This window comes from Eumetopias jubatus, unplaced genomic scaffold (assembly GCF_037043125.1).
Source record: "Eumetopias jubatus isolate StellerSeaLion01/CBP00866 unplaced genomic scaffold, mEumJub1_p1.0 scaffold_17, whole genome shotgun sequence".
Classification (NCBI taxonomy): Eukaryota; Metazoa; Chordata; class Mammalia; order Carnivora; family Otariidae; genus Eumetopias; species Eumetopias jubatus.
The window spans coordinates 7,857,368-7,882,998 of NW_028274823.1; the positions used below are offsets into that span (position 1 = coordinate 7,857,368).

At 37.9% G+C, this 25,631-nt stretch overlaps 2 protein-coding genes across 4 annotated transcripts in view; both read left to right on the forward strand.

Moving 5' to 3' along the window:
• Positions 1-2,650: 2,650 nt before the first annotated feature.
• Positions 2,651-24,618, forward strand: EEF1AKMT2 (EEF1A lysine methyltransferase 2). Of its 3 annotated transcripts, none has more exons than XM_028119890.2 (6): positions 2,651-2,809; positions 3,837-3,902; positions 4,954-5,068; positions 18,036-18,143; positions 20,416-20,632; positions 24,218-24,618. In XM_028119890.2, the coding sequence occupies exons 1-6, from the start codon at positions 2,670-2,672 to the stop codon at positions 24,310-24,312; spliced, it is 741 nt and encodes a 246-aa protein (XP_027975691.1). In that variant the 5' UTR covers positions 2,651-2,669; the 3' UTR covers positions 24,313-24,618. The 3 variants fall into 3 exon arrangements, with proteins under 3 accessions (XP_027975691.1, XP_027975694.1, XP_027975693.1); XM_028119893.2 differs by lacking the exon at positions 2,651-2,809 and adding an exon at positions 4,280-4,398 and having other exon boundaries at positions 4,954-5,072; XM_028119892.1 differs by lacking the exon at positions 2,651-2,809 and having other exon boundaries at positions 4,954-5,072.
• Positions 24,320-25,631, forward strand: part of FAM53B (family with sequence similarity 53 member B) — a 119,760-nt gene continuing 118,448 nt past the window's right edge. Inside the window, exon 1 of the mRNA XM_028119887.2 lies at positions 24,320-24,405. The gene's annotated coding sequence lies outside the window, so the exon portion shown is untranslated. The remainder of the gene's footprint in view (positions 24,406-25,631) is intronic.

A 25,631-nucleotide genomic window follows, 5' to 3' on the forward strand; every position in this document is an offset into this window, starting at 1 on the left:
ACGTGCCTACCTCCGTTTTTTAAAAGGCTCACTTAAGAACAGGTGGTGCTGGGAAAATAGGGAGGGTTTTTCAAGAATGGCGTTCTAAGCGATGTGGTGTTGATCTCTAACAGAGGATCAAGGAAGGTAAAGCCTGGAACTCGACCCTTGGTTTGCCAAATGGGAAGTGTTTGAGAACTCTTGAAAGCACAGTTTCGGGGAAGTTGTAGGTAAGCAGGGTTCCGGGCTGCAGGGATTGGTAACATGAGAGGGGGACGAGGCAACCCAGAGCACCCGAAGAGCCTCCCCCTGCCTATGTAACGGACACCTGGTGAGAGGACTGTGTTCCTTGGCACATTCCACCTTCTCCCTGGTGATGGGCAGCTCCACTCGAATTGAGCTTCTCCGCCCTCCACTAAGAATCCTGTTGCCCTGGGTGATCAGAGGTGGTGCCCCACACAGCCGTCAGGACTAAACAGCCAGAGTAACCCTGGAGCCAGAGCAGGAACTCTGTATAAACAGAGGGTTTTTCCAGGGCTCCATACCAACAACTGTTTATAGCGTTCATCACACACAGCAAAAACATCTTCAGTGTTGGCAAGACACCAGATTGAAGATCGCCTTATCTTTCATTAGAACCTAAAACTTTTTAAGACTTAGTCACATTCAAGCTTGCTTTCTCTAGCATCTAGAACCTAGAAAAGATCAAAATAACCATTTGCCCAGGGCAGCACTAATTGCCTGTGGCATTTGGTGGTTTTATTACACGGTAATAAGGTTACTTATGTTCTTTCTTGAGTCCTTTAATCACTATACACATGGATCCCCATCTGTCTTTTACTGTATTCTATCACCAGTGGTTGCTGGAATATCTTGGAACATCTTGTATAGGAGGAGATGCACATTTGGTCCTAACTGGAGTTTCTGTGAACTGTTGGTGCTGTTTCCCTCTAGGGACTTATTGGACTTCTGTCTGCTGAGTCAACAGAAACATGGCCAAGGAAACATTCCTTTTGGTTGGAAGACAGCCTTCCTAGGGGCTTTTGAGAGCCTTGCCTGGGACATTGGACTGTCAGTAGTTCATTGCTGCTACAGAACCCCCCCCCCCACCGACCTTTGGCCCATAAGATTTCTCACATTATACTGCAGAACTCCCAATGGTAGTCAAACCAAGAGGCAGATGAATCTCACGTTCATCGGCTGGGAGCAACCTGGTAGAACCAGTCACCGTCTATTTCAGGCATGGTGCAGGTGAGGAAGTTGAAGCACACAAAGGTTAGGAGTCTTGAACAAGGTCAGGTGCCTGGTTAGAGGCAAAGCTGAGACAGGCATCCAGGCATCTTGACTCCCATCACTTTCTTCCACAACACTCTGACCCCCATGATTGGAGTATTTTGGGGGGATGGGGAGGATGTGATGTGGTGTTGTTGTAAGGCAATCATTTCTCTGGGCATAAATTCCCATGTCCAGCAGTGATGTCAAGAGGGCAGCATGCTCTTTTTAAGGCAGAATCCCAGCTACAAATTGAATTTCTGACCAGGAGGCCAAATAATGCAGTGGACTGCCCCATCCACTTTCCAGATCTTACCATGACATGCATGCATGAGGTGATTTGTGCATTTTAAGTGAGCAGTGTTGGCTTCAGGTAGTGCGGTTTTCCCATTGTCAGCCTTTTCAAAATACAGTACGTTCAGTAGTCCTGTTTAAAAAAAAATGCAGCTGAATGACTTTTTTTTTAATGATTTTGTTTGTTTGTTTGTTTATTGAGAGAGAGCGAGAGTGCACGTGCAAGCTGGGGCGGGAGAGCATGGGTGCAGAGAAAGAGCGGTGAGAGAGAATCTCAAGCCAACTGTGAGTTGAGGGTGGACCCCGATGCCTGGCTCCATCTCCTTACCCTGAGCTCATGACCTGAGCTGAAATCAAGTCAGTGGCTTAACAGATTGGGCCACCCCGGCAACCCGACTGCTGAGTAACCTTAAATGTCTAATTGACTTTATTCAATGTTTCACGAATTGGGCAACACCCAGTCTAGCGAGTAGAAGGGAGCTCTGTGGAATTGTACAAAATGGAAGGTTTTTATAGGCAGCAGAAGGGGGGCGGCTAGTATGTTAAGAATGGATTATTTCAACATCTCAAACGAATGTAACATTGTCAACTATACTTCAATAAAATAATAATAATAAGAAGAAGAAGAATGGATTATTTCAGGCACGATCACTTTCCCTTAAGGGAAGGCAGGGAGTCTTATCAGGCAGATTACCTCACTAGTGCCCACCAGAAAAATCCCAGACTGATTGGTTTAAAATTCCATTCCTGGAAGAGGCTCAAACTGCAGTTAAGTTGGATATTAAGTTTTAGGTTTAGCAAAACTGACTCCATTTTGGACCTGTTTCTTTTTCACAGTCCTTACAAACAGCAGTCCCCAAATGTAGTGGCGCTTAGGCGGGCACCTCAGGAAGGGGGTGCATCTGACTCTGGCGTTGGTGGGCAGAGAGGGAGGCGAGGAGCCCTCGGTCACCCACGCCTGTTTGCGAATCTCCACTCAGGACCAAAGACGAGCTAAGGAAGTGGAGGCCAGGACTAGTAGAGAGGGTGGCCTCCCGCCGCCTAGAGGCGCCCACCCACGAGTCCGCTCTGCCCGTGCCTCGTCTCTATGGTGGCCCCAACGGCCCTCCGGGGCGCGGAGCGGGATGAACTCGGGCGCCGGCGGTAGCGGCGGCGGCGGCGGCCGCGGCGGTGACGGGGGCGGCCCTGGGCCCGCGGAGCGGTGCCGAAGGGGCAGTCCCGGAGAGGATGGCTTCGCCCCGTCGGCGCTGGGGACCCGAGAGCAGTGAGTGTGGCATCGGGCAGGGAGCGTGAGCAGCACGCCCCGGGCTGGGCCCCGGGGAGGGTATAGGAAGGGGGAAAGGGCCCCGGAAGATGGGGACGACCTTGGGGGCGTGACGCGAGGAAGCACTGATGGGCTGGAATCCCGAGGGGCCACCCTGGGGGCGGCTAAGAGGCATTTCAGGGAGTCGACGTGTAAAGGGCTCGCGAGGTGCGGAATGGGCTCAAGCTCTTGGGGAGGCCTTGTGGGGGTCGAACCAGAGGGGCAGGCTTGGGGAAAGGGCGAGGGGGTGGGGCCGACGTAGGGTTGGCGGGCAAGGGATGGGGTAGGGACGTGGGAGCTGCAAGGGGTGGGAGTAAAGGATGACCTGAGGAGCGAGCGAGGAGAAAGTGACCTGACCTTAAATCGCTGTTCAGTAATCATGAACGAATTAATAGATGGGTGAACGAATGACAGGGAATAGGTAAGGACGAGAGGTGAGTTGGAGGACAGAGAGGGAGCAGCGATTCTAGAGAGGTGAAGTAGGAAGAGAAGGCACATGATGGGGAGGGGAAACTATACTTACCAGGAGTAAATCCTAAACTTAGAATTTAACCTTTAGGCAAAGCTTGTGTTTGGTGAGTTCCCTTCTGAGGAACCACTGTATTGGTAGGAAATCTTTGTGTCTGCACGTTTTAGACTGAAATGTGCTATAATGACACTATGCCTGTACAGTGAAAGTTTTGGACTTTGGGATTTAGGGATCCTTGGACACATACTTGCTTGTATGTTTTTTTTAAGCTAAAATATATAGTATTTTTATGTGTCAGGTATTGTACTTAGTGCTTTACATGTGTAAACTTATTCTGCTTATCTGTGTCTTTCATTCTTTTAACGTAAAGATGTTAAGAGATTGATCTACGTGCACTTACTGAAAATACTGATAATGTTTTAAACTCTGCCCTAAAAACCTACAATGTATTAGAAACATATTTAAGTCGTAATTCAGTTTGATTCAAGAATCTTGCTTTGCATTTGATTATTTATATAGTTGGGATGCTGTCTATGAGAGAGAGCTGCAAACTTTTCAAGAATATGGAGATACAGGAGAAATCTGGTGAGTTAGAAAAATAGTGGAATTATGATTCAGAAGGGTGAGTGAGAGTGTGTGTGTGTGTGTGTGTGTGTCTGTCTGTCTTTTAAGTGCTTACCCCCAAAGAAAGACAACCTGAAAGTCTTGGGAACCTTGGACTGATTCTGGCTTTAGTGGGTAGATTTAAAGAATCTCTCTCTTCTTTCTCTTTTAATGGTCCAGACTTAAATTTGATGAGAATACAGGTATCCCCTGCTTTTTAAAATCCACATTATGCCTCTTGGCTTTTATGAACGACTTAACAGTAGTACCTGTTCTTGCTAACTAAAAGAAATCCGAAGACTTTCACTTGTACAAAGAAAGGTGAAAAGCAAAAATAGCGTTCACTGTTTGTTTTTCAGGGAGCCATTAGGGAGGCAGCGCACACCCCTAGCAGCAAGAGTGGTGCTCCCAAGCTCCTTCCCTGGGGAACTACACTCAGCGTCCCAGCATAAGGCTGCCATAGCTTTGAACAATGTCTGTGAGCGTCTGTGCTTTATCTTGATTTATTTTGTGCCTCTGTTAGCAAGATGTGTCTTGCGGTATCAGGCGTAAGAGAGGTTATTTTTGGGGCCTGGGAATGCTCAGAAAATTTCACCACATGAATTACTGGTCATTGCTTCTTCGCTTTGTGCCATTTTGCCTTAGGAAAGATTTCATAGCAATGCTCTGCTTGCAGTTAGTGGGGGAAACCTGTATTAGGAAGTTGCTGTCATCCTGTGATCGTCCTTTTTCAATAAGCAATAAAATTTTGAGCCATCAACATATACAAGTGTTAATGCTGATGTAGTGAAACATTAATAAGTAACATTGACCTTAGATAAGTTTCTATTCTATAAAGGTTCTGTTCTATTCTTGGGGGCATTCTCTCCTAAATAATAGTACAGGTGAAGCTTAAGCAGTGACAGATGCTACTTCTTACTTTCAAAAAAGGCTTAATTGAGCATATTGAATAAGCTGCTTAAATGGAATATAGTTGTAGTCTTTGCTCTATATTCCTCTGGTATTTGATTAACGGATTCTCTGTTTCTAATAGGTTTGGAGAAGAGAGTATGAATCGGCTAATAAGGTGGATGCAAAAACGCAAGATTCCATTGGATGCTTCAGTGCTTGATATTGGAACTGGAAATGGTGTTTTCTTGGTTGAACTTGTTGGTACTTTTAGTATTCATGTATTAAAGCCAAATTTTGAAATGAAATTTAAAAAAAATCTTGGAAATGAGGATACTAACCATGTTAATCTAAAGTAGAAGAGCAAAAAAAAAAAAAAGTAGTAGAGCAATTGTACCACTTACTTTGAGAAGTCACGTAGTCCAAAAGGGAGGCTGCATGGATTGTGAGGGAGCATTAAATGAGAAGCCAGGGGATCTGAATCCTAGTCTTGGCCCTTTGGGCCACTTAATTCCTTTGGGTGTAGTGTAGGTTCTTTCCTAAAGCTTTCGACAAGGTGATCTTAATTGGTTTCTTTAGCTTAAAACTCTGGAAATGTGTGTGTATGAAAGAAAGATGACCTTTTTACACTTCTGGTAGGACATGAATACTTTACCTTAGGTGAGCGTATGGTTTGAAGAGAGTATTTTGTCTATGGAACTGAGTTTTGGCACAGGTTCTACTAACTAAACCATCACTGTTGTGTATCTGTTGTGTGCTCATTGCTGTGGCATGTACGTACTATGGAGAAAATGAAACACTTAGGCTTCCTCCTAGAAGGCTTTACTGCTTAATATATAAAGATATATATATAATGGTGAAATTTATTGAGTGGCTTCCATGTGCCAAGCGGAAAATATAGACCTTGTGCTTGAATTGTTCTAATATAATAGAGGATGGACAGACATATAAACAGTTAACACTGTAGGTTGATATGTGCAATAATAGATCACTGAGTATAGAAAAGAGAGCCATTAACTTTGGGCAACAGAGATAGGAAGGGTCTTGGAGGAGCTAATATCCAAGTTGGGTGGAAATTGCAGGGGCAGGGTGTGGTGAGTGTGGGTGGGGTGTAAAGAGGGAGAGAATTTCAAACAGTGGAGGCAATATTTAAAGGTTTGGGGGGGTGCTGGCTTAGTTGGTGGAGTGTGTGACCCTCGATCTCGGAGTTGTGAGTTCAAGCCCCGCGTTGAGTGTGGAGATTGCTAGAAAAAAAAAAAAAAGACGTGAAGGTTTGAAGCAGCATAGCACATACTGGGCCTGTAGATAATTTGGTTAAGTTAGAATATAAAGTGTATATGTGGGATGGACAGAGGTGAGGATTAAGTTAAAGGTAGGAGCTATATCATATGCCATGCCTAACAGGTTAGATTTTACTTTTAGGCAATAGGAAGCCATTAAAATGTTTTAAGCAGTGGAGTGTGATTAGAAAAATTTGTGGTAAATGTTTTTGAAGCTTAAGGTACAGCATACATATGTTAAAGTGCACAAATCGAAAGCATGTGGCTCAGTGAATTTTCACAAAGTGAACACACCTGTGGTCACCTATGAACTGTCACCCTGGTCAAGAAGTAAAAAATATTACAGACTCTAGAAACTCCCCTGAACTCCCTACCAGTCCTTTCTAAATTACTCTCTCCTTCCTTTCTAAAGGTAACCACTAACGGCAAGGAGTTTTAACATTAGAGATTAATTTGCCTGTTTTTGAATGTATAAATGGAGGACTCCAGTATGTATTCTTTCTAGTGTGTTCTCCACTTTCTGTGAGATTCACTCAAGTTGTTGTGTGTAGTAGTAACACATTCATTTTCATTGCTGTATAAGATTTAATTATACTCAGCTTTATTCATTCTCTTGTTTACCTGTAGATTCTTTTGGACTTTAGTAGTTTCTTTGTAGAGGCTAATGATTTATCCTTTGAGACTAATAGTTTAAGTAGATTCTTTCAGATTTTTTTACATATACAGTTGAGTCTTGAACAACACGGGTTTGAACTATGCAGGCCCACTTGTGGAATTTTTTTCAATAAATATATAGTACTGTAAATGTATTTTCCTTGTGATTTTCTTAATATTTTCCTTTCTCTTTATTGTAAGAATACGATATATGATACACATAACATATAAAATACATGTTAATCGACTGTTATGTTATCAGTAAGGTTTCCAGTCCACAATAGGCTATGGGGTGCCTGGGTAGGTCAGTCGGTTAGGCGTCTAACGCTTGATTTTGGCTTAGGTCATGATTTCAGGGTTGTGAGATTGAGCACCATGTTGTGCTCCATACTGAGCATGGAGCCTGCTTAAGATTCTTCCTCTCCCTCTGCCACTTCCTCCCGCTCATGAGGGTGCTCTCTCCCTCTTGCTCTAAAAAAAAAACAACAGAACAAAACCAACCCCCCACCCCAAAATCCCAATAGACTATTAGCAAAGTTTTGTGGGAATCAAAAGTTAAATGCAAATTTTTGACTGCAAGGGGTGTCAGCACTCCTAACCCCTGTGTTGTTCAATGGTTAACTGTATAATTATGTAGACTGTGAATAATGGCAGTTTTCTTTCTTCCTTTCCAATCCTTTATAACTTTTCTCCTCTTATTACACTGTCTAGGACTTCTAGTAGAATGTTGAAAAGAAGTGGTAACAGAAGATATCCTTGTCTTTTTTCCCCTTTCCAGAGATTACTTTGAAAGTTTCACTGTTAGGTATGATCTTAGCTTGTAAATTTGTTTTGTAGATCACTCGGTATCAGACTAAAGTTTCTTTCTATTCCTCCTTTGCTGAAAGCAAGTGCGTTGTTTCTTATAAATCTTGTTATTTATCAAACATTTTTCCTGTTACTGAGATAATCATATGAATTTTCTTTTTTAGCCTGTTCGTGTCGATGAATTACATTGATCATTTTCAAATGTTAATTGCATTTCTGGAATGAATTCCAACTTAAATACATCATTGGATTCAGTTTGTTAATATTTTGTTTAGGATTTTTGCAACTCTGTCCATGAGAAAGATTGTCTCAGTAATTTAACTTTTTTGTAGTGTTCTTGTCGAGTTTTAGTATCAGGTTATGCTGGCATCATTAAATAAGAATGTATTTTTTGAAAGAGTTAATAATGATTAGTGTTTCTTTCTTAAATGTTTGGTAGAATTCACTGGTGAAGCCACTTACATGTTGAGTCTTTTAAGGGAGGTTACTTTCTTTTTTAATGTGTACTTATTAAATGGAGTATGATTTACATATAAAAAATGGTCATTAAGGATATAGCTTTTACAAAATGAACACCTTTGTGTGACTCACCGAACTGATCAAGAAATCAAACATTGTTAGCATCATAGAAGAAGCCCCTTTGTACGCTCCCCTCACCCCCATTTCCCTTCTACAGTTATCCACTATTCTGATGTCTGTCATCATATGGGAGGCTGTTTTCTGGTGTTAGCTGTACTGGTTTCTCCCTGTGGTTTTATTTATTTATTTGTCAGAATGAGAGAGCACGAGCAGGGGGAGTGGCAGGTAGAGGGAGAAGCAGACTCCCCGCTGAGCAAGGAGCCCGATGTGGGGTTCAGTCCCACAACCCTAAGATCATGACCTGAGCTGAAGGCAGATGCTTAACCACCTGAGCCGCGCAGGCTCCCAGATCTATGATTATTTTGGAGTTAATTTTTCTGTAAGGTATGAGATAACTGGTTGAGGTTCTTTTTTTTTGGGCATATGAATGTTGAATTGTTTCCACCATATTTTGAAAAGATTATTCTTTGTTCATTACATTGAGTTTTACCTGTTTTCTTTTTTTTAGTAAGTTTTTTTTTAAGATTTTATTTATTTTTGTGAGAGAGAGAGAAAAAGAGAGTGCGAGCTCGTGAGCATGAGTGGTGGGGAGGAGCACGGGGAGAAGCAGACTCCCCGCTGAGCAGGGAGCCTGATGTGGGACTCCATCCCAGGACCCTGGGATCATGACCTGAGCCAAAGGCAGACGCTTAACTGACTGAATCACCCAGTCGCCCTACCTGTTTTTGATATGATATAAATGATATTATGGTTATGCATGTTATTTCTTTTTGATCTTCTGCTGAACATGGATTTGTGAAGTTCCTCTTTTCAGAGATTGCTTTCAGTATTTCACTGTTAGGTGAAGCAGTAGGTTGCTCCATTTCAGTGTGATAGAGTATTATACTATATGAAAATACTACAGTTTAATTATGCAGTCATTCCTTCATTTATGCGTTTGTTCTCCCGTTGATGGACATTTGGGCTGTTTCCAGTACTGGATTATTACCAATACTGCCAAACAATTTTCCAAAATGGTGGTACTAGTTTATACTCCTTTTGGCAGTGTGTGAGAAGTCCATCCTTGCCAACACCTCGTCTTGTGAGTTTATACAATTTCAGTGATTGTGGTAGGTGGGTAGTGGTATCTCATGGTTTTATTATTTCCTGATGACTAAAAATATTTTCATATGCATTTTGGCTATTTGGCTATTCTTTTTTGTGAAGTGCCTGTCCAAGTTTTTGCCTATGTTAAAATTGGGTTGCCTGTGTTTTTCTTACTGATTTGTAGGAATTCTTTATATATTTTGGGTATGTGACCTTTGTATCACAAATACTTTATGCATGACTTGCCTTTTCACTTTTATAATAGCATCTTTTGATGAATAAAAGTTCTTTAATTTTATAAAGCTTAATATATCATTTAAAAAATTGTTGGTGCTTTTGAATATTCTATATTAAACCTTGCCTGCCCAGAGTTACAAAGATATTTCCCTTTGTGCTCTTCTAGAAGCTGTTTTGTTTTCTTCACATTTAGATTCTGATGAATTGTTGTGAATGTTGTGAGGTGAAGTTTGAGGTTTATTTTTTCCCTTAAGACTGTCCACTTAACCCAGCACCATATGTCGAAATGTCCATTGTTTCCCCTACTGCACATCTGTCATGAGCCAAGTAGTGGTGTGTGCTTGGGTCTGTGTCTGGATCCTCTGTTCTATTCCTTTGGGTCTGTTTGCTTATCGTTATGCCAGTATCTTGCTGTCCTGATTACTGCAGCTTTATGTCTTCATATTCTGGTTTTTTTTTTTTTTTTTTTAAAGATTTTATTTATTTATTAGAGAGAGAACGAGCACAAGCAGGGGGAGGAGCAGAGGGAGAGGGAGAAGCAGGCTCCCCGCCGAACAGGGAGCCTGATGCAGTGCTTGATTCCCGGACCCCGGGATCATGACCTGAGCCGAAGGCAGACGCTTAATGACTGAGCCACCCAGGTGCCCCTTCATATTCTGTTGATGTAAATTCTCCAACATTGGTCTCTTTTCCATTGTTGCCTTGGCTGTTGTTAGTTAGCTTTTCCCATATTTATATAAATTTTAGAATAATCTTACCTCTTTTCAGGAAAAAAGATACCCTGGCATTTTGATTAGGAATTTACAGATTAATTCAGGGAGGATGCATATTTATAAAATTTATCTATTTTAAGATTTTATTTATTTATTTGACAGAGACAGCAAGAGAGGGAACACAAGCAGGGGCAGTGGAGGAGGGAGAAGCAGACTCCCCGCTGAGCAGGGAGCCCGATGCGGGCTCGATCCCAGGACCCTGGGATCATGACCTGAGCCAAAGGCAGATGCTTAACGACTGAGCCACCCAGGTGCCCCTTACTTAAGTTTTAGACTCATCACTTTTCAGGGAAAAAAATCCTAGGATTTTGATTTGGATTGCCTTGAATTTGGGGAGGATGTAGGTCTTTACAATATTGAGTCTCTGAATCCATGAACGTGATAATGTTCCTCCATTTATTTAGTTTTTTATATTCTTTCAGTAATATTTTGTAGTTTTCTCTGTAGAGATCTTATTTATCTTTTCTTAGATTGGTCTCTAGATGTTTGTTGTTGTTGCAGTAGTTACTGTTATGCTTTTAAAATTTTGTTTTCTAGGGGTGTCTGGGTGACTCGGTTAAGTGTCTGACTCTTGCTTTCTGCTTAGGTCATGATCTCGGAGTCGTGGGATTGGACTCAGCACTCAGCGTGATGTCTGCTGGGGATTATCTCCCTCTTCTGCCCCCCCCCTTCCCCAGCTTGTACTCTCCCTAAATGAATAAATAAGTTTTTTTCTAAAGATTTTATTTATTTGACAGAGAGAGCACAAGCAGGGGGGCAACAGACAGAAGGAGAAGCAGTTCCCCCCACCCCATCCCCCTGCTGAGCAGGGAGCCTGATGTGGGGCTCCGTCCCAGGACACTGGGATCATGACCTGAGCCAAAGGCAGACGCTTAACCAACTGAGTCACCCAGGCACCCCTAAATAAATAAAATCTTAAAAAAATATTATTTTTTAATAGTTCATTGCTAGTAAATAGAAGTACAACAGATTTCTCTATTAATCTTGTATCCAGTAATTCAGATATTAATTCTAATAGTTTATTTATAGATTCTTTTGGGTTTATAATGTAATGTCATGTAGTTTTATTTCTTCAATTTCAGCTTTGGTGTCTTGTTTATTGAAATGCTGTGTACTCTCGAATACAGTGTTGAATAGAAATTATGAAGGCGGATAGCCTTGTAACACTGCCTAGTATAAGAGGAAAGCTACTATTTCACCATTACATATGATGTTAGTTACAGGTTTTTATAGTCTTTATCAGATTGAGGGTGTTCCTTTATATTCCTAGTGTAAGTTTTTAATCACGAATGGGTGTTGATTAGCAGCTTTCTTTGATAGTCATTGAGATGATTAGATGATTTTTCTTCTTGATTTTATTAATGTTGAATTGATTGTTTTTGGGATAGGGTGTCTTTATTTTTTTTAATTGACATTTTTATTAAAACAATTTTAGGGATTATTATTATTATTTTTTTAAGTAAGCTCTGCACCCATTGTGGGGCTTGAACTCTCGATCTGGAGATCAAGAGTTGCATGCTCTACTGACTGAGCCAGCCAGGTGCCCCTGATTGTTCACTGTTAAACTTCCATTCCTGAAGAAAACCAAGTTTGATTGCTGTGTATTATCCTTTTCGTATATTATTGGATTTCATTTGGTAGTATTTATTTTGTTTATGATTTATATAGTTTCATGAGAGAGATTAGCCAGTAATATTCCTTACCTGAAATTTTCATGTAAGGTTTTTGTATCAAGGTTATGCTGGCCTCAGAGCAAGATGGGAAATCTCTCTCCTTTTGTTCTTTGGGAGAATTTGTAATTGGCTTTGTTTCTTTCTTAAATGTTCAGAAGAATTCTTGATGACATCCTCTGGAATGTGGAGGTTTTTTTTGGTAGGGTTTGAGTCAGTATTGTGTTTTTCAAGAAATTTATCAGTCTTTCTAAATGTTAAAATTTTATTAGCATCAAGTTATTCATAATTTGCTCTTAAATTTAAAAAAATTACATATTGTAAAATTGACTTTTTTGCATAGAGTTCTTTGGATTTTAATACATGTACAAATTGATGTAATCACCTTTATAGTCAGGATACAGAATAGTTGCATCCTATGTAACCATACCTTTTTCCCCTGGTAGCCACTGATCTGTTCTCCATCACTAGTTTTGTGTTTTTGAGAATGTCCTATAAAATGGAATCATGCAGTATTATAATCTTTTGAGATTGCCTACTTTTGCTCAACATAATGCTTTTGAGATTCATCCACATTTTTGTGTGTATCAGTAGTCATTCCTTTTTATTTCTGAAACATACCTGATGTATGGATATATTGCATGCAGTTTGTTTATCGACTTGTTGAAGGGCATATGAGTTGTTGCTAGTTTTTGGCAATTGTGAATAAGCTGCTGTAAACATTTGTGTAAACATTTTGGTGTGAACATGTTTAATTTCTCTAATGTAAATATATGTTTAATTTTATTAGAAACTGCCACGCCATTTTTCTGCCTTGTTGTACTATTTTGCATTCACATTTCACATACATGAACAATGTATGATAGTTCCAGTTGGTCTGTATCTTTGCTGACACTTGGAATTGTCCATATTTGCTCTTTTAACCATTCTAATATGTGTATAGTGGCATCTAATGATGGTTTTTGTTTGTAGTTCTCTGATGGCTGATTATGTTGAACATGTTTTCATGTACTTACTCGCTATCTTTATATCTTGTTTGGTCAAATTTCTGTTCAAGTCTTTTGCTCATTTTCGGATTGAATTGTTTGTTTTCTTACTGTCGAATTTTGTGAGTTCTTTGTATATTCTGAATACAAGTCTTCTCTGAAACATGATTGTAAATGTTTTCTAGCTTCTCTTTAGTCTAGCTTTTCTCTTTTTATTCTCTTAAGAGATGAAAAGTAAAAGTTTAAAATTTTGATAAAGTTCCAGTTTATTGAGTTATTTATTTATATTTTTTCTTTTAAGATCTCTACATGGGGCTCGAATGCACGACTTGCTTGCTCCAACTGAGCCAGCCAGGCACCCCTAATTTTCTTTTTAAATGTATCGTGTTTTTGGTGTCCTGTCTAATAAGTCTTTGCCTAATCTACTTTTTCTCCTTTCTTTTTCCCCTAGAAATTTTTATAGTTTTAATTTTTTATGATGATTCTTTTTGAATTAATTTTTGTATAAGATATGAGGTTCAAGTCATTTTTTTTGCATATAGATGTCCCTTTGTTTTATTTAAAAAATTTTTTTAAGATTTTATTTATTAGAGAGAGAGAGAGTGCACACAAGATGGAGGAGGGTCAGAGGGAGAAGCAGACTCTCTGCTGAGAGGGGAGCTCAATGTGGGGCTTGATCCTTGGACTCTGGGATCATGAACTGAGCCGAATGCAGATGCTTAACTGACTGAGCCACCCAGGAGCCCCAATGTCCCTTTGTTTTAATACCATATGTTAAAAAGACTGCCCTTCCTTCATTGAACTTTCACTTTTGCCAAAAATCAGTTGGCCATATTTTTGTGTATCTATTTCTGGACTCTGTTTCATTGATGTGTCTATCCCTTTGTAACTCCACATTGCTTTGATTAATGTAGCTTTTTAGTAAACCTTAAAAGTTGAATAGTGTGATTCTGCCAATTTTATACTTTTTTCAAATGTTGTTTTGTCTATTCCAATTCTGTTGCCTTTCCAAATAAATTTGGAAATCAATTTGTATTTATCTACAAAAGAATCCATGCTGAAAATTTGGTTGGAATTGAACTAAATGTGTAATTTGAGGAGAATTGACATCTTTACTATCTAGAGTCTTCCAGTCCATGAACGTGGTATGTCTCTTCATTTATTTAGGTCTTCCTTGATTTCTTTCATCTGCATTTTTCTTTTTCAGCATATAGATCTTATACATATTTTTATACTTGTATCAATATATATTTTTGGAGTATTTTAAATGGTATTGCTTTTTGAAATTCGGTTTCCAATTGTTTATTGCTAGGAATATGGTTGATTTTTCTGTATTGACCTTGTACTCTGTAACCTTGCATTTATTAGTTCTAGGAGTTTTTTGGTGGGTTTTCTGGTATTTTCTATGTAGGCAATCATTGTTTATTTATAGAAGCAGTTTTAGTCCTTCCTTTTTAATTTGTATGCCTTTTATTTCTTTTTCTTGCCTAATTACACTAGGTATGGCTTCCAATACAATGTTAACTAGGAGTGGTAACAGCAGGACATTCCTGCTTTGTTCCAGTCTTAGTTTTCCAATCTACGTGTGCATTTCACCATTAAGGATGTGTTGGCTTTAAAAAAAGGGGGGGGTGTTAGCTGTAGGATGTTTTTTTGGATGTCCTTTATCATGTTAACGAGATTCTTTTTTATTTCTAGAATAGATGTTGAATTTTGTTGACTTTCTTATAGTCCTGTTAAGGGTATTTATTTCATTTGAGTGAGTTTGCAATTTTTTTTTTTCAAAGATTTTATTTACTCACCCGAGACACAGAGATAGAGAGAGAGAGAGAGAGAGAGAGCATGAGCGGGGGGAGAGGCAGAGGGAGAGGGAGAAACAGGCTCCCCACTGAGCCAGGAGCCCGACGTGGGGCTCCATCCCAGGAAGCTGGGATCATGACCTGAGCCAAAGGCAGATACCCAACCATCTGAGCCACCCAGGTGCCCCGAGTTTGCAATTTTTGAGGTATTGGTCCAGTAAAATATAAACAGAATTAGACACTATGACCAGATGGGGTTTATTCTGAGAATGTCGTGCCAGTTCATTATATGAAAATCATATAACCTATCATATTAACAGTCTAAAAAAGAAAAACCTCATGATTATACTCATTGATGGGAAAAAACTTTTTTTATATCACTCTTCTTTCTTTTGAGAGTCTGGAAATAGCAAAGTTAGAACTTTTCATATTGTTCCACAGGTCTTTGAGGCTCTGTTCATTTTTTTCCCCCATTTTTCTGTGTTGATCAGATTTGATATGTCTTCAAGTTCACGGACTTTTTTTCCTTTTATTTCTATTCTGCTATTGAGTCTTCATGTTGCAGTTGATTGATAGTCTCTTAAGGCTTTTTTTTCTCCCTTCAGCTTTTCCTTACTTTGTGATATTTTTGTTGTAAAATTTAGTTTATTAGTCCCAAATGATTTTCCACAGTGTGGATTTTCTAATTGTACTTCTATCATTTAAAATCCACAGTGTGGATTTTCTAATTGTACTTCTATCATTTAAAATACGCCCTGTATTTTCTGTAGGTTGGAAGTTAGATCTAGAATAAGGTTCAGTAAACTACAGTTTGAGGGTCAAATCTGGCCTTGCTCTGTTTTTAAAAATATTGATTGAAATGTCACCACACTCATTCATATACATATTGTCTGTACCTGCATATGTGCTCTGGTGGTAGAGCTGAGTAGTTGTGGCAGAGACTGTGTGGCTGGGAAAGCCTAAAATACTTATGCCCTGTTCCTTTATTTATTTATTTATTTATTTATTTATTTATTAATTATGAGTAAAGTGATAGAAATTTATTAAGCAGGGATACAGAAAAAAAACCTCTCGGGAGTGAGAGGGGTCCCAACAGGGTTGCCCTGCCCTGTTCCTTTAAAGTAAAATTTTGATAATCTCTGATTCAGGCTTTTACAAATTCAGTTTGCTTTTTTTTTTTTAAATGAACTTAATAGATAGTCATTTATATTTGTCTCTGTGGCACATAATGTTTTATTGTCTGTATTTTTGTGATGTTAATAGTCATTGCTTATATTTAGTGCTTTTTAAATGATTCACCTGCATTTTTGATGTTTTTTTTTTTTTTTTTTTTTGCTGGGCACATAATTTTAGATTGCTGTTTTTCCTTCACTCTTTTCTGGCTTCCATTCTTTATGACTTATTGTCAGCTCTCAGTCTAATTGTTAGTCTTTGAAGGTAATCTGTTTTTCCTGTGTATCTCCCTATCCTCCACTCCGTGGATGCTTTTGAGGTTTTCCTGTTTCTGGTTTTTATCAGATACACTATACTGGTTTTCTTTTGTTTTTCTTTTTCAGTCTTCTTTAGGTTTATATTGCTTCTTCAATCTGTGGCTTGGGGTCCTTAGTTGGTGTTAGAAAATTCTCACCCATATGCCATTTTCTCTTCTGCCTTGTTCTCATTTCTTCTCCTAAGATTCCTGTTATATATTTTTTAGATCTTAAACTCCATTACATTTTTTTAATGTTCTTTCCTGTTTTTAATTGTCTATTCCTTTTGTTCTATGCCTAATAGTATTTTCTTTTGACCTTTCTTCCAATTCACTAATTTTGTTTCTGTGTTTAATCTGCTGTCAAGCCCACCCTTGAATCTGTTTAATTACTGCTTTTTTCATTTCTGTTATTCGTTTGGTTCTTTGTTACAGTTCTCATTTCTCAGAATTCTCCACGAACTGTCATTTATTTCAGTTGTTTTAAAATTGGTTTCTGATCATTATTTTATTTGGGTTTCCTGTGGTCTTTTCTAATGTCAGTTCTTCCCCCTTGTTTTCTGGTCATTTGTTGTTTCCTTGAATGTCTGCTTATTTTTTACTGAGTGCCAGAAACCAAATGTGAAAAATATTCAGATAGTTTGAGGTTTTGAATGATTGTTCTAGAAACCTAAAACATCTATATGTGATTTTTTTTTTTTAAGTTCTGTTGTAAGAATAAATAGGAATAAATAGGAATAGGAGAAGAGGGAACTGGTAAGAGTCAATTAATAGGATTATCCTGGCTTCCTGATAGAGAAGGACTTTAGAGAAACTGGGAGAAAATGAAGATCTCAAAGAGTATGGAGTGAGACACCTAAAAGAGCTGGAGGTTGGCATCAAAGTGGGGATGTTAGACCTTGAGATTAAAATAAAAATAATCAAAGGGAACAAAATGCTGTGGAATATAATCGATGTGTTACTAGAATTTAGAATCACTTAGTGAAAAGTCAAGGGAATCTTAATGGGACGGTGTAGGTGTAGGCGTAGGTTAAGTTTTGAAGGAAATAAATTGAGTAAATAGTGAAGAGCAGGAAGAGAATTTCAGGCTACACTGTAATTTTCAACTGCTTTTCTTCTTCAAATTTCCTTTGAAATTACCTTTAGCCTAATTGTTCTAAAAATGTTTGTTATAGTGTTACAGGGTGGAGGTGAGGATCAAAAACCATCATACTTTTGCCACAGGTTCCACACACTCTGGGTGGGTTCATATGGCTTGTAAGTAGCCAGAACTATAGCTTTAGGCTCAAAACTCATAATGTCCTATGCGCCTTAATTCTTTGGAGATGTTAATACCTGCCCAACCTATCTCACATAGTTTTTTGTGAGCATTTCAAAAACAAAATTACTGTACAAATGTAATGTGGTTAATAATCACATGGCTGGTGGAAAATTATGATTTGTAATTACACTGAAGGAAAATTTTTCAATAACTTACTACATATGCATTTCATTTACTCATATAACTTAATTGTGCTAAGTAAAATTTGTGACAGATTTATGTGTGAATTAGAGCATGTCAACATCAGAAGTTAATGTTACATTTTTCTGCTTGAGGGCAAAAATATTATACATACATTCTCATTATCTTTGAGAGTGAATTTTCTTTTGAAATAGAAATCAAATACTACAAAAGCAAATGAATTGTCACTTGATATAAATTTGAACTCTCGGTTTCTATTTAGATTCTGCAATAAAATTTAAACTGTAGATTATTGGATAGTAGTCACTCGATCTATTAAATAAATAAAACAGTCCCAGTGCTAAAGGAATGTTATAATTCATAAGCAAAGCAGTATGTTAAAACCTTATTTTAAACTAAAGTATAAAATTGTTTCTCTGTCTCTAGGCAAAATTTGGTTTCTCTAATATTACTGGGATTGATTACTCTTCTTCTGCAATACAGCTTTCGGGAAGTATTATAGAGAAAGAGGGTTTATCTAACATTAAGTTGAAGGTAACTATTATATTACTGTTAATTTTTTTATGGTAAAAGTTATGAAGTTTAAGCATTTCTAAAGTATATTTGCTAACAATATCTTTTGAACTTATAAATTAAGGATTAATTATAATCCAAATTGAAACATTTTTAAGTAACTTAAAATTTTCAGTCTAGTCAGCGTGGGGAAGCTATTTTCTCCTCTTCCTTGTGTACAAATGTGTTCATTCTCTCATGTTTGCGAACACTCACAAATACTAGCTAATAACTTTGGATTAACTAGGGCAAAAAGTTCTAAATATGTAAAGTGATGTAGTACCACCAAAGATTACTTAGTTTACTTTTGTGTCCTATGATCCATAAGGAGATGATGACTCTTGGATTTATATATCTAGCCCAGACTTGTCTGAGCTCTAGTACGATTTAAAAACTGCATATTTTACAGTTCTGCCTGGAGAGCGATAGTCTCTCATTTAGTCTGAAAGGAAACTCTTTAGTTTCTCTATAAACCTGCCTCACCATAGTCTTTCCCATTTCTATTACTGATATCACCATTCACCTCTTGTACTAACCTAAAACCCAAGGAGTCATCCTTGATTCTTCTCTTTTCTTTAAGTCCTATGCCTCATTCTGTTGGTTTTATTTTTAGTGTATCAGGCGTGTGATCATTCCTTGCTGTTTCCACTGTGCCCTCCTAAGTCCAAGCTGCCATCATTTCTTGCCTCCCATGGCTGCAGTGGCCTTACTTGGCCTCTTCATTTCTCCTCTTGCCACCCACTGTTTGTTACCACAGGGCAAGCAGAGTGATCACTGCCTTGCTCGCAAGCCTCCAAGGGCTTCCCCGTGGCATTGAGAATGGAATCTGAGTGCCCACCCCACCTTAGAGAGCCCCTCGTTTCTCACCTGTTTCCCTCTCTATCACCAGTATTCCAGTCACACTGGGTTGCTTTCTGCTCCGGAAACATGTCTGGCCTGTCCTTTTCCAGTTTTTATATTTGCTGCTCTCTGTCTAGAATATTCTTGCCCCAGATCTGAGCTTGTTTGGATCATTCTTGTCCGATCTGTGCTCAAATATCACCTCCTCGACCTTTCCTGACCTTTTCCAAAACATTTCTCTTCCCAGTCACTCACTGTCTTTATTATTCTGTTTTTACTGTCTTCATAGCACATCATCTAAAATTATTTGTTTAGCTTATTTATTTGTTGTCTCTCCCTTTAGAAAATATAAGATATATTCTCATACAGGGACACTTTCTTTTTTGTTTACTCTTATAGTCTCAGTGACTGAAAAGTCCCTGCATATAATAGATATTCATGACATACTTGTTGAATAAATGAGTACTTTGATACAGGCATTTCAGATAGGAACTTCTCTAAACTTAGCTCTTAAGAATGGTAGTCATCCTTTGTTTCAGGTATAATGAATACTTTGGTGTGAGAGAAGAGGGAAAAAACCCATGTTCTAATGTAAATAAACATAAAAATCCACATTTTTAAATCAAAGGGTTTTAGGTAATATACTATGGTTACTGTATTAAGTTTGTATGAATAATCATGAGCTAATTGCTTAATTTTTCAAAGTAGTTTTTCAGAATTAAGTACATTGGCAAAGTATTAAATGAAATTGAGGCAGATCACTGTTTCAGATGCTTGTAATGTATTAATAGGTTATTGAAAATGAATGATATGCTGATGTATGACTTCCACACCCTAAAGTGCATGATATTTATAAAGTTAAGTAACTGTAGTTTAAATAGTCCTTTGATTTCTTAAGCTTTATGCCATTCATTTTATCCGTTAGTTGCTTTGTAAGCTGCTGAGTCAGGGCTGAGGGACTTCTGATTTGTAGTCACACAACTGGTAATCATATCAGTTAAAAATCATCTTATTTCTAATGACTTTTTTGAGTTCTGCATAATTTTTGTCATCTTTAAGAACATGTCAGATATTCTACTTTTTGACAGAAATAACTTTTTCATAAGCCAGGCTTGCAGGCTCCATTACGTGCTGGTGTTATTAGGCAGTACACCTGGCTTTGATTTGTTTCCAAATTTGTAGAGATTTGGAATGTCCAGGAAACACTGTCAGTCTCTCCCACTAATCTTAGCTTGAATGATCTTGGAATGAAGCACGTAAAAGTTAGCTATAAAGTTGAAAATATGTTTATTATATGTAAAATGCCATCATAATTAATTGGTCTTTTTATCCATCATCTTTTACAGATTGTCACTTAAATTCAGGAGAGATTGTGTGTTAATTGTTCTCATAAAGACATTGATTTTTAATATAGGTAGAAGACTTTTTGAATCTTTCCACAAAGCTGTCTGGATTTCATCTTTGTATTGACAAAGGGACTTTTGATGCCATAAGCCTTAATCCTGACAATGCGATTGAGAAGAGGAAGCAGTATGTGAAGTCCCTCTCTGGGGCGTTGAACGTGAAAGGCTTTTTTCTAATAACCTCGTGTAATTGGACCAAGGAAGAGTTGCTAGATGAATTCAGTGAAGGTAAATGGCTATATGTTGTTAATGTGTGCTTACCTCAGGTTTCATATACTTAAATTTTTTTTTTTCCCCCTTGGCATTAGTGTTTTACTGTTCCATTTGTGGGAATTGCCTGCTTTTCCTCTCTTTTAACTATATATGCAAAGGACAAAGAAATAATAGCCAGAGATCCAGAGTCCTTTCTAAAATTTTCCAAGAAATCCTGGCAGCTAGGTACTAATATTTATGAGCCTGTAAAAAAGTTAAGTTCTTCATTTAAGCTATGTAATCTCTTATTTAGAGACTCAGAAAGCACGTGCTCTGACTTTAGTGTACTGATATACTGGTGATCAGTAATGATAGTATTCCGTAATATGCAAATGGAAGTAGTATTTTAAAAAATCTTACATGAGAGTTTTTGTTTTTTTTGTTTTTTACATGAGAGTTTTAATTCTATAGATGTTTTCTGGGTCTTGCAAATGGTCATTTAGGTATTTAGGATTTATTTTCTTTTCAGAGTATATAGAACAATTATTCTTAACATTGCACAGAAACAAAAAGTAGGGACTTTGTAGTTGAAATCGTCCCTATTAATTCTTGAGGAAATATCTACCTTTTTTCAAGGTTTTGGTGCCAAGACAGGATCCTTTCTGGCCCCGTTAGGAAAGTATACTTAGTGCTGTATCTACTATGTGGAGATCTTGTAAGAATTGAGAATCTGTACTCTATACACAAATATTTTGAGTTCTTTGGCAGACTGTTCCTTGCATGTTTTAAGGAATATTTTACCTGCCAGTTTGTTCATGCAGTGCACAGGCATTTCTGGGAAAGTACCTTGAGAATCCAGGACTAGTATTTGCTTGTTTTTTTCACAGACTCTTTTTTAGATTAGCATGAAGTTTTTTTTTAAAGAAATGGGAGGAATTTTTAGGATGGAGTATTGATAAATGATAAGGTCTAAATTTTTGTTAAATTTTGAACCTCAGTTGCCACAAGCTGATGGGAAATGAATTTATAACTATATTGCAGGCACTTTATCTTAGTTTCTTTTCTCTTTGGTAATAAGGGAATAGGCAGTAGGAGGGAGAACACTTCACACATGTCCTTTTGTGTGTATTCAGTGACTTTTCGGCAGGTTATATAATGTAAAACTTGAAGTATTTGAGGCTTGAAATGTGAGCTTGTGGTTTCATTACTATTGCCTCTGGAAAACAAGAATTACATGTGATTTATTGTCTTGTATTTCATGCCATTAATTTTACTATCTTCCATGTTAAATTTGTTTCCTTTAGAACTGTTGAGGCCCTGTATCCATAGTCTTTCCTTCTTCCTGAAGCTTGACAGTTTTAATAAATGCTCGAAGTTAGCACTGTGTAGGGCAAGTTTCTTTCCCAGTTTTTAAATACAGGTGTTCTCTTTTACCCTTGGAACCACCAGACAAAAACATATTTGTCTGTCTTTGATAATGAGGAACAGACTTTAGCCTGGTAAAGAGTGCTTAAAATTGTGTCTGTGTCTGAGAACTACTTTAAGTTATGTTCAGTTTTAGAGCTTAATACAGAATTTAAGCGAAATGTTACAACAGGAAATGTTAAATACATACAATTGAAGACATTCTTTAGGCATGTGTCTCTGAGAATATGGTGTTTGGAGTTGGATATAGAACACTAAGAATACATGCATCACTGCCCGGGGGCTTGTCAGTGGCTTCTCACGATTGGCTTCCATGGCCCCTTTGGTGTAGGGTGAAGCTTGCTTCACTGGTCTTTTAAGGTTTTTTGCTTCTTTCCTTATTCGAAACATAAAACTGTTGAAATAAATCTTGCATTTTTCCTTTATGGCACTATTTATATAAACATTTTATATTGTCATTTGCCAGATTACTTGAATCATTTGCCAGATAATGGGATGTTCTAATTTGATGTCCAAGGAATTTAACTTTCTTAAAACTAAAAACTACCACATTAAAGAAATGGGAGGAATTTTTAGGATGAATTAAAAACAACTCCAGAAAACCTATTTTACTGCGGAAATAATCCAGATTCATTATGAAAAAGATTGAAAAATGTCAATAACCCCAACAAAGATAATTTATTACTTATCACTGGAATACAACCATTTTTAAAATTTTGGTGTATTATTTATTAAAATATAAGCACTTAATTCTGTAGGGTTGGTCCAAGGAGTTAAAAGATTAGCCCTGGAAAATTCACACAGACAGTTCATTTTCTCTTGAACATTTTTATTAAGTATTTTAAGCATGTGTAAAAATTTCAGAAAACAGATAGGGTTTGTACCCACGTACCCACCACAGTGGCTCCATTTTCCAGCATTAAGATACATCATGTTATTTAAAAGGCCTGTCCCTCTTTGGAAAAGTTTTATGATCAGTTTTAATGAGCATTTTAATTTATAGCTATTTGTTAAGATTTGGTGAAGTTTGATTAAGAATATGAATTAGAATGCACAATGAAACAGTATAAAAGACCGGTTGATACAGTAATATATATTCTTTTATATTTTTTCTTTTTATAAGAGTTATTTCAGCTGAAGCCCAAGGCATGGAAGCGTAGAGAATGCAGACACCCCCACCTCCCAGGGAAAAAAATCTACCCTTCAAACTAATAGTCCCATCACTGAGGGAAAACCATGGTTAACTTCCCAGCCTTGCTTGTCTTAGTTTTTAAAAACAAAATAATAAAATGTTAACTTTCCATTTTATTTTATAGTTCAGGAAAATGTCGTGTTTTCTTATTTTGATCTTTACAAAATCACTGCGAGGTAGGTAGGGGCGTTGGTAGGTGTAACCTCCTTGCATAGAACCTGAGGGTCCTGGCGGCATATCTTTCACCTAGTAAGTGGTAGAGCTGGAACTTGAACCCAGGACTCTTGAATCCACATTAATTTTTAAATCAACGCGGTGCTGCTTTGAAAGTTACTACTTCCTTTTCTTCCCAGATCCTTCGTTAGTTCAGTCTGGGTCTTGATCTTTGCTTACAAACTCTTTTTTGTTGTGGTAAAATACATATAAGGTAAGATTTACCACTTAACCATTTTAAAACGTACCGTTCTGTGACATTTAGTACGTTCCCATTGTTGTGCAGCTGCGGCCACCATCCACCATCCATCTCCAGAACTTTTTCATCTTCTACAAATTCATTTTTATTTCCACATTGTTTGACCCTTCTGCATAAAAGTACTTTTATATGTGTGATGTGGATCGAGTTACTACATATAAAGCCCTCAGAACAGTGCCTGATTCCTGGTAAAATCTCAGTGCATGATGGCTGCTACCTGCAAGCGAGGTGGTGCAGCAGGCTGAGGGAGATGCAGAGTGTGAGGGATCACAGACAGAGAGTGGGGGAAAGAGGGATGGAAGGAAAGCCTCTTTTCTGCAATTTGATTTTGGGCTTGTCTGTTCCTTTTTAATTTAAAGTGTTAGTGGGTATGCACACTCTGTGCACACACAGTAGATCTGAAAAATTATCAAGTGAAATTCAGTCACAGCTTAATAGTTTTATAAAAGGTTTGCAAGTACATTGTTCGTACAAATTTCCCTTAACTGTGGGATTCAGTCCCTATTAAAAGTATTTTAATCTTGTCTAACAGGATTTGAACTTTTCGAAGAGCTGCCAACACCCACGTTCAGCTTTGGAGGCAGATCTGGAAACAGTGTAACAGCATTGGTTTTCCAGAAAACGTGAGACTTTTCACTGGACAAATTCAGTTAGCTTTGTTAAGAAGCTCCACATCAAAGTTAACCTGACACAGAAAATGCAAGTGCAAATAAATGCTTAGTAAGTACACAGGATGCACATGTTGAGTAGATATAATGGGTCGGTAAGAATATGAACGTGTGAGCGGTTGAGTTTTAGAGACCAACCAAGAATCATTTTAAAGTTTTCTTTTGTATTTGAAATGTAAATATTTTTCTCTTGGATTAAAAAAATTTTCCTGTAACTGCTGAACAGTCAGAAACTTTAAAGCAGTAAATGAATTTATAGAAAGCATGTATTCTTGGTTTTTGTGCTTTGGTAAAGTTGAATGGAATATAGCTGCTCGTTAAGATTTGACGAAACTACTCCAGGGCCAGAATAATAAACACAAACTTTCTTAGTGTTTTATTAGACTGTCTATGAAACATAGTAAGTATAATATTTTGGGTTGAATGGTGGTTATTTAAAAAAAAAAATTAATACCGGAGGAAAATCCCTTAGTTTTCATGTGTATAATTAAACAAAATCGGGTAAATGTATGAGTTGATCAAGAAGTATTTTTTGAGCTTGTATTTTGCTGCTGATGGCCTTTATACACTGTGAAGGATAAACAGGAAGTAGGAAAGACAAGTAAGAGATCCTGTTGTCTGCTAGCACTGTGTTAAGTTACATTATGATAATTAAGTCACTGAATTCTCCAAATATCTTCTCAAGGTATGTATTAACTTATTCCTGTTTCTACATATCAAAGGGCTAGTATTGGGGCACCTGACTGGCTCAGTTGGTAGGGCATGTGACTTGATCTCGGGGTTGTGAGTTCGAGCCTCACATTGGATAGAAAGATTACTTAAAAATAAGATCTTTATTTATTTGTCAGAGAGAGAGAACACAAGCAGGGGGAGCGGCAGGTAGAGCTAAGCAGGGAGTCTGATTCGGGGCTCGATCCCAGGACCCCGGGATCATGACCTGAGCCAAAGGCAGACGCTTAACCAACTAAGCCACCCAGGCGTCCCGAAATAAAATCTTAAAAAAAAAAAAAAAAAAAAGGCTAGTAGAGGATGGAGCCAGGATTCTTTGGGTCTGACTAAAACCAGTTCTCTTCCCCTAGCATATTCTGCTTCCCAGGTGCTAAGTCTCTGCCTTATTGATACTTAAAGTTCAGTAGGGGAACTGGGACTGGTCCAGAGAAATTGAGTAGTTGAATTTTCAAGAGCTCTGCGGCTTCTGGTTAGTGACAGTGTTGGTCTGTGGACTGTGAGTTAGCAGGTCATCCTTCACTACTTTTCTCCATCTCCCTTTTGTCTTAA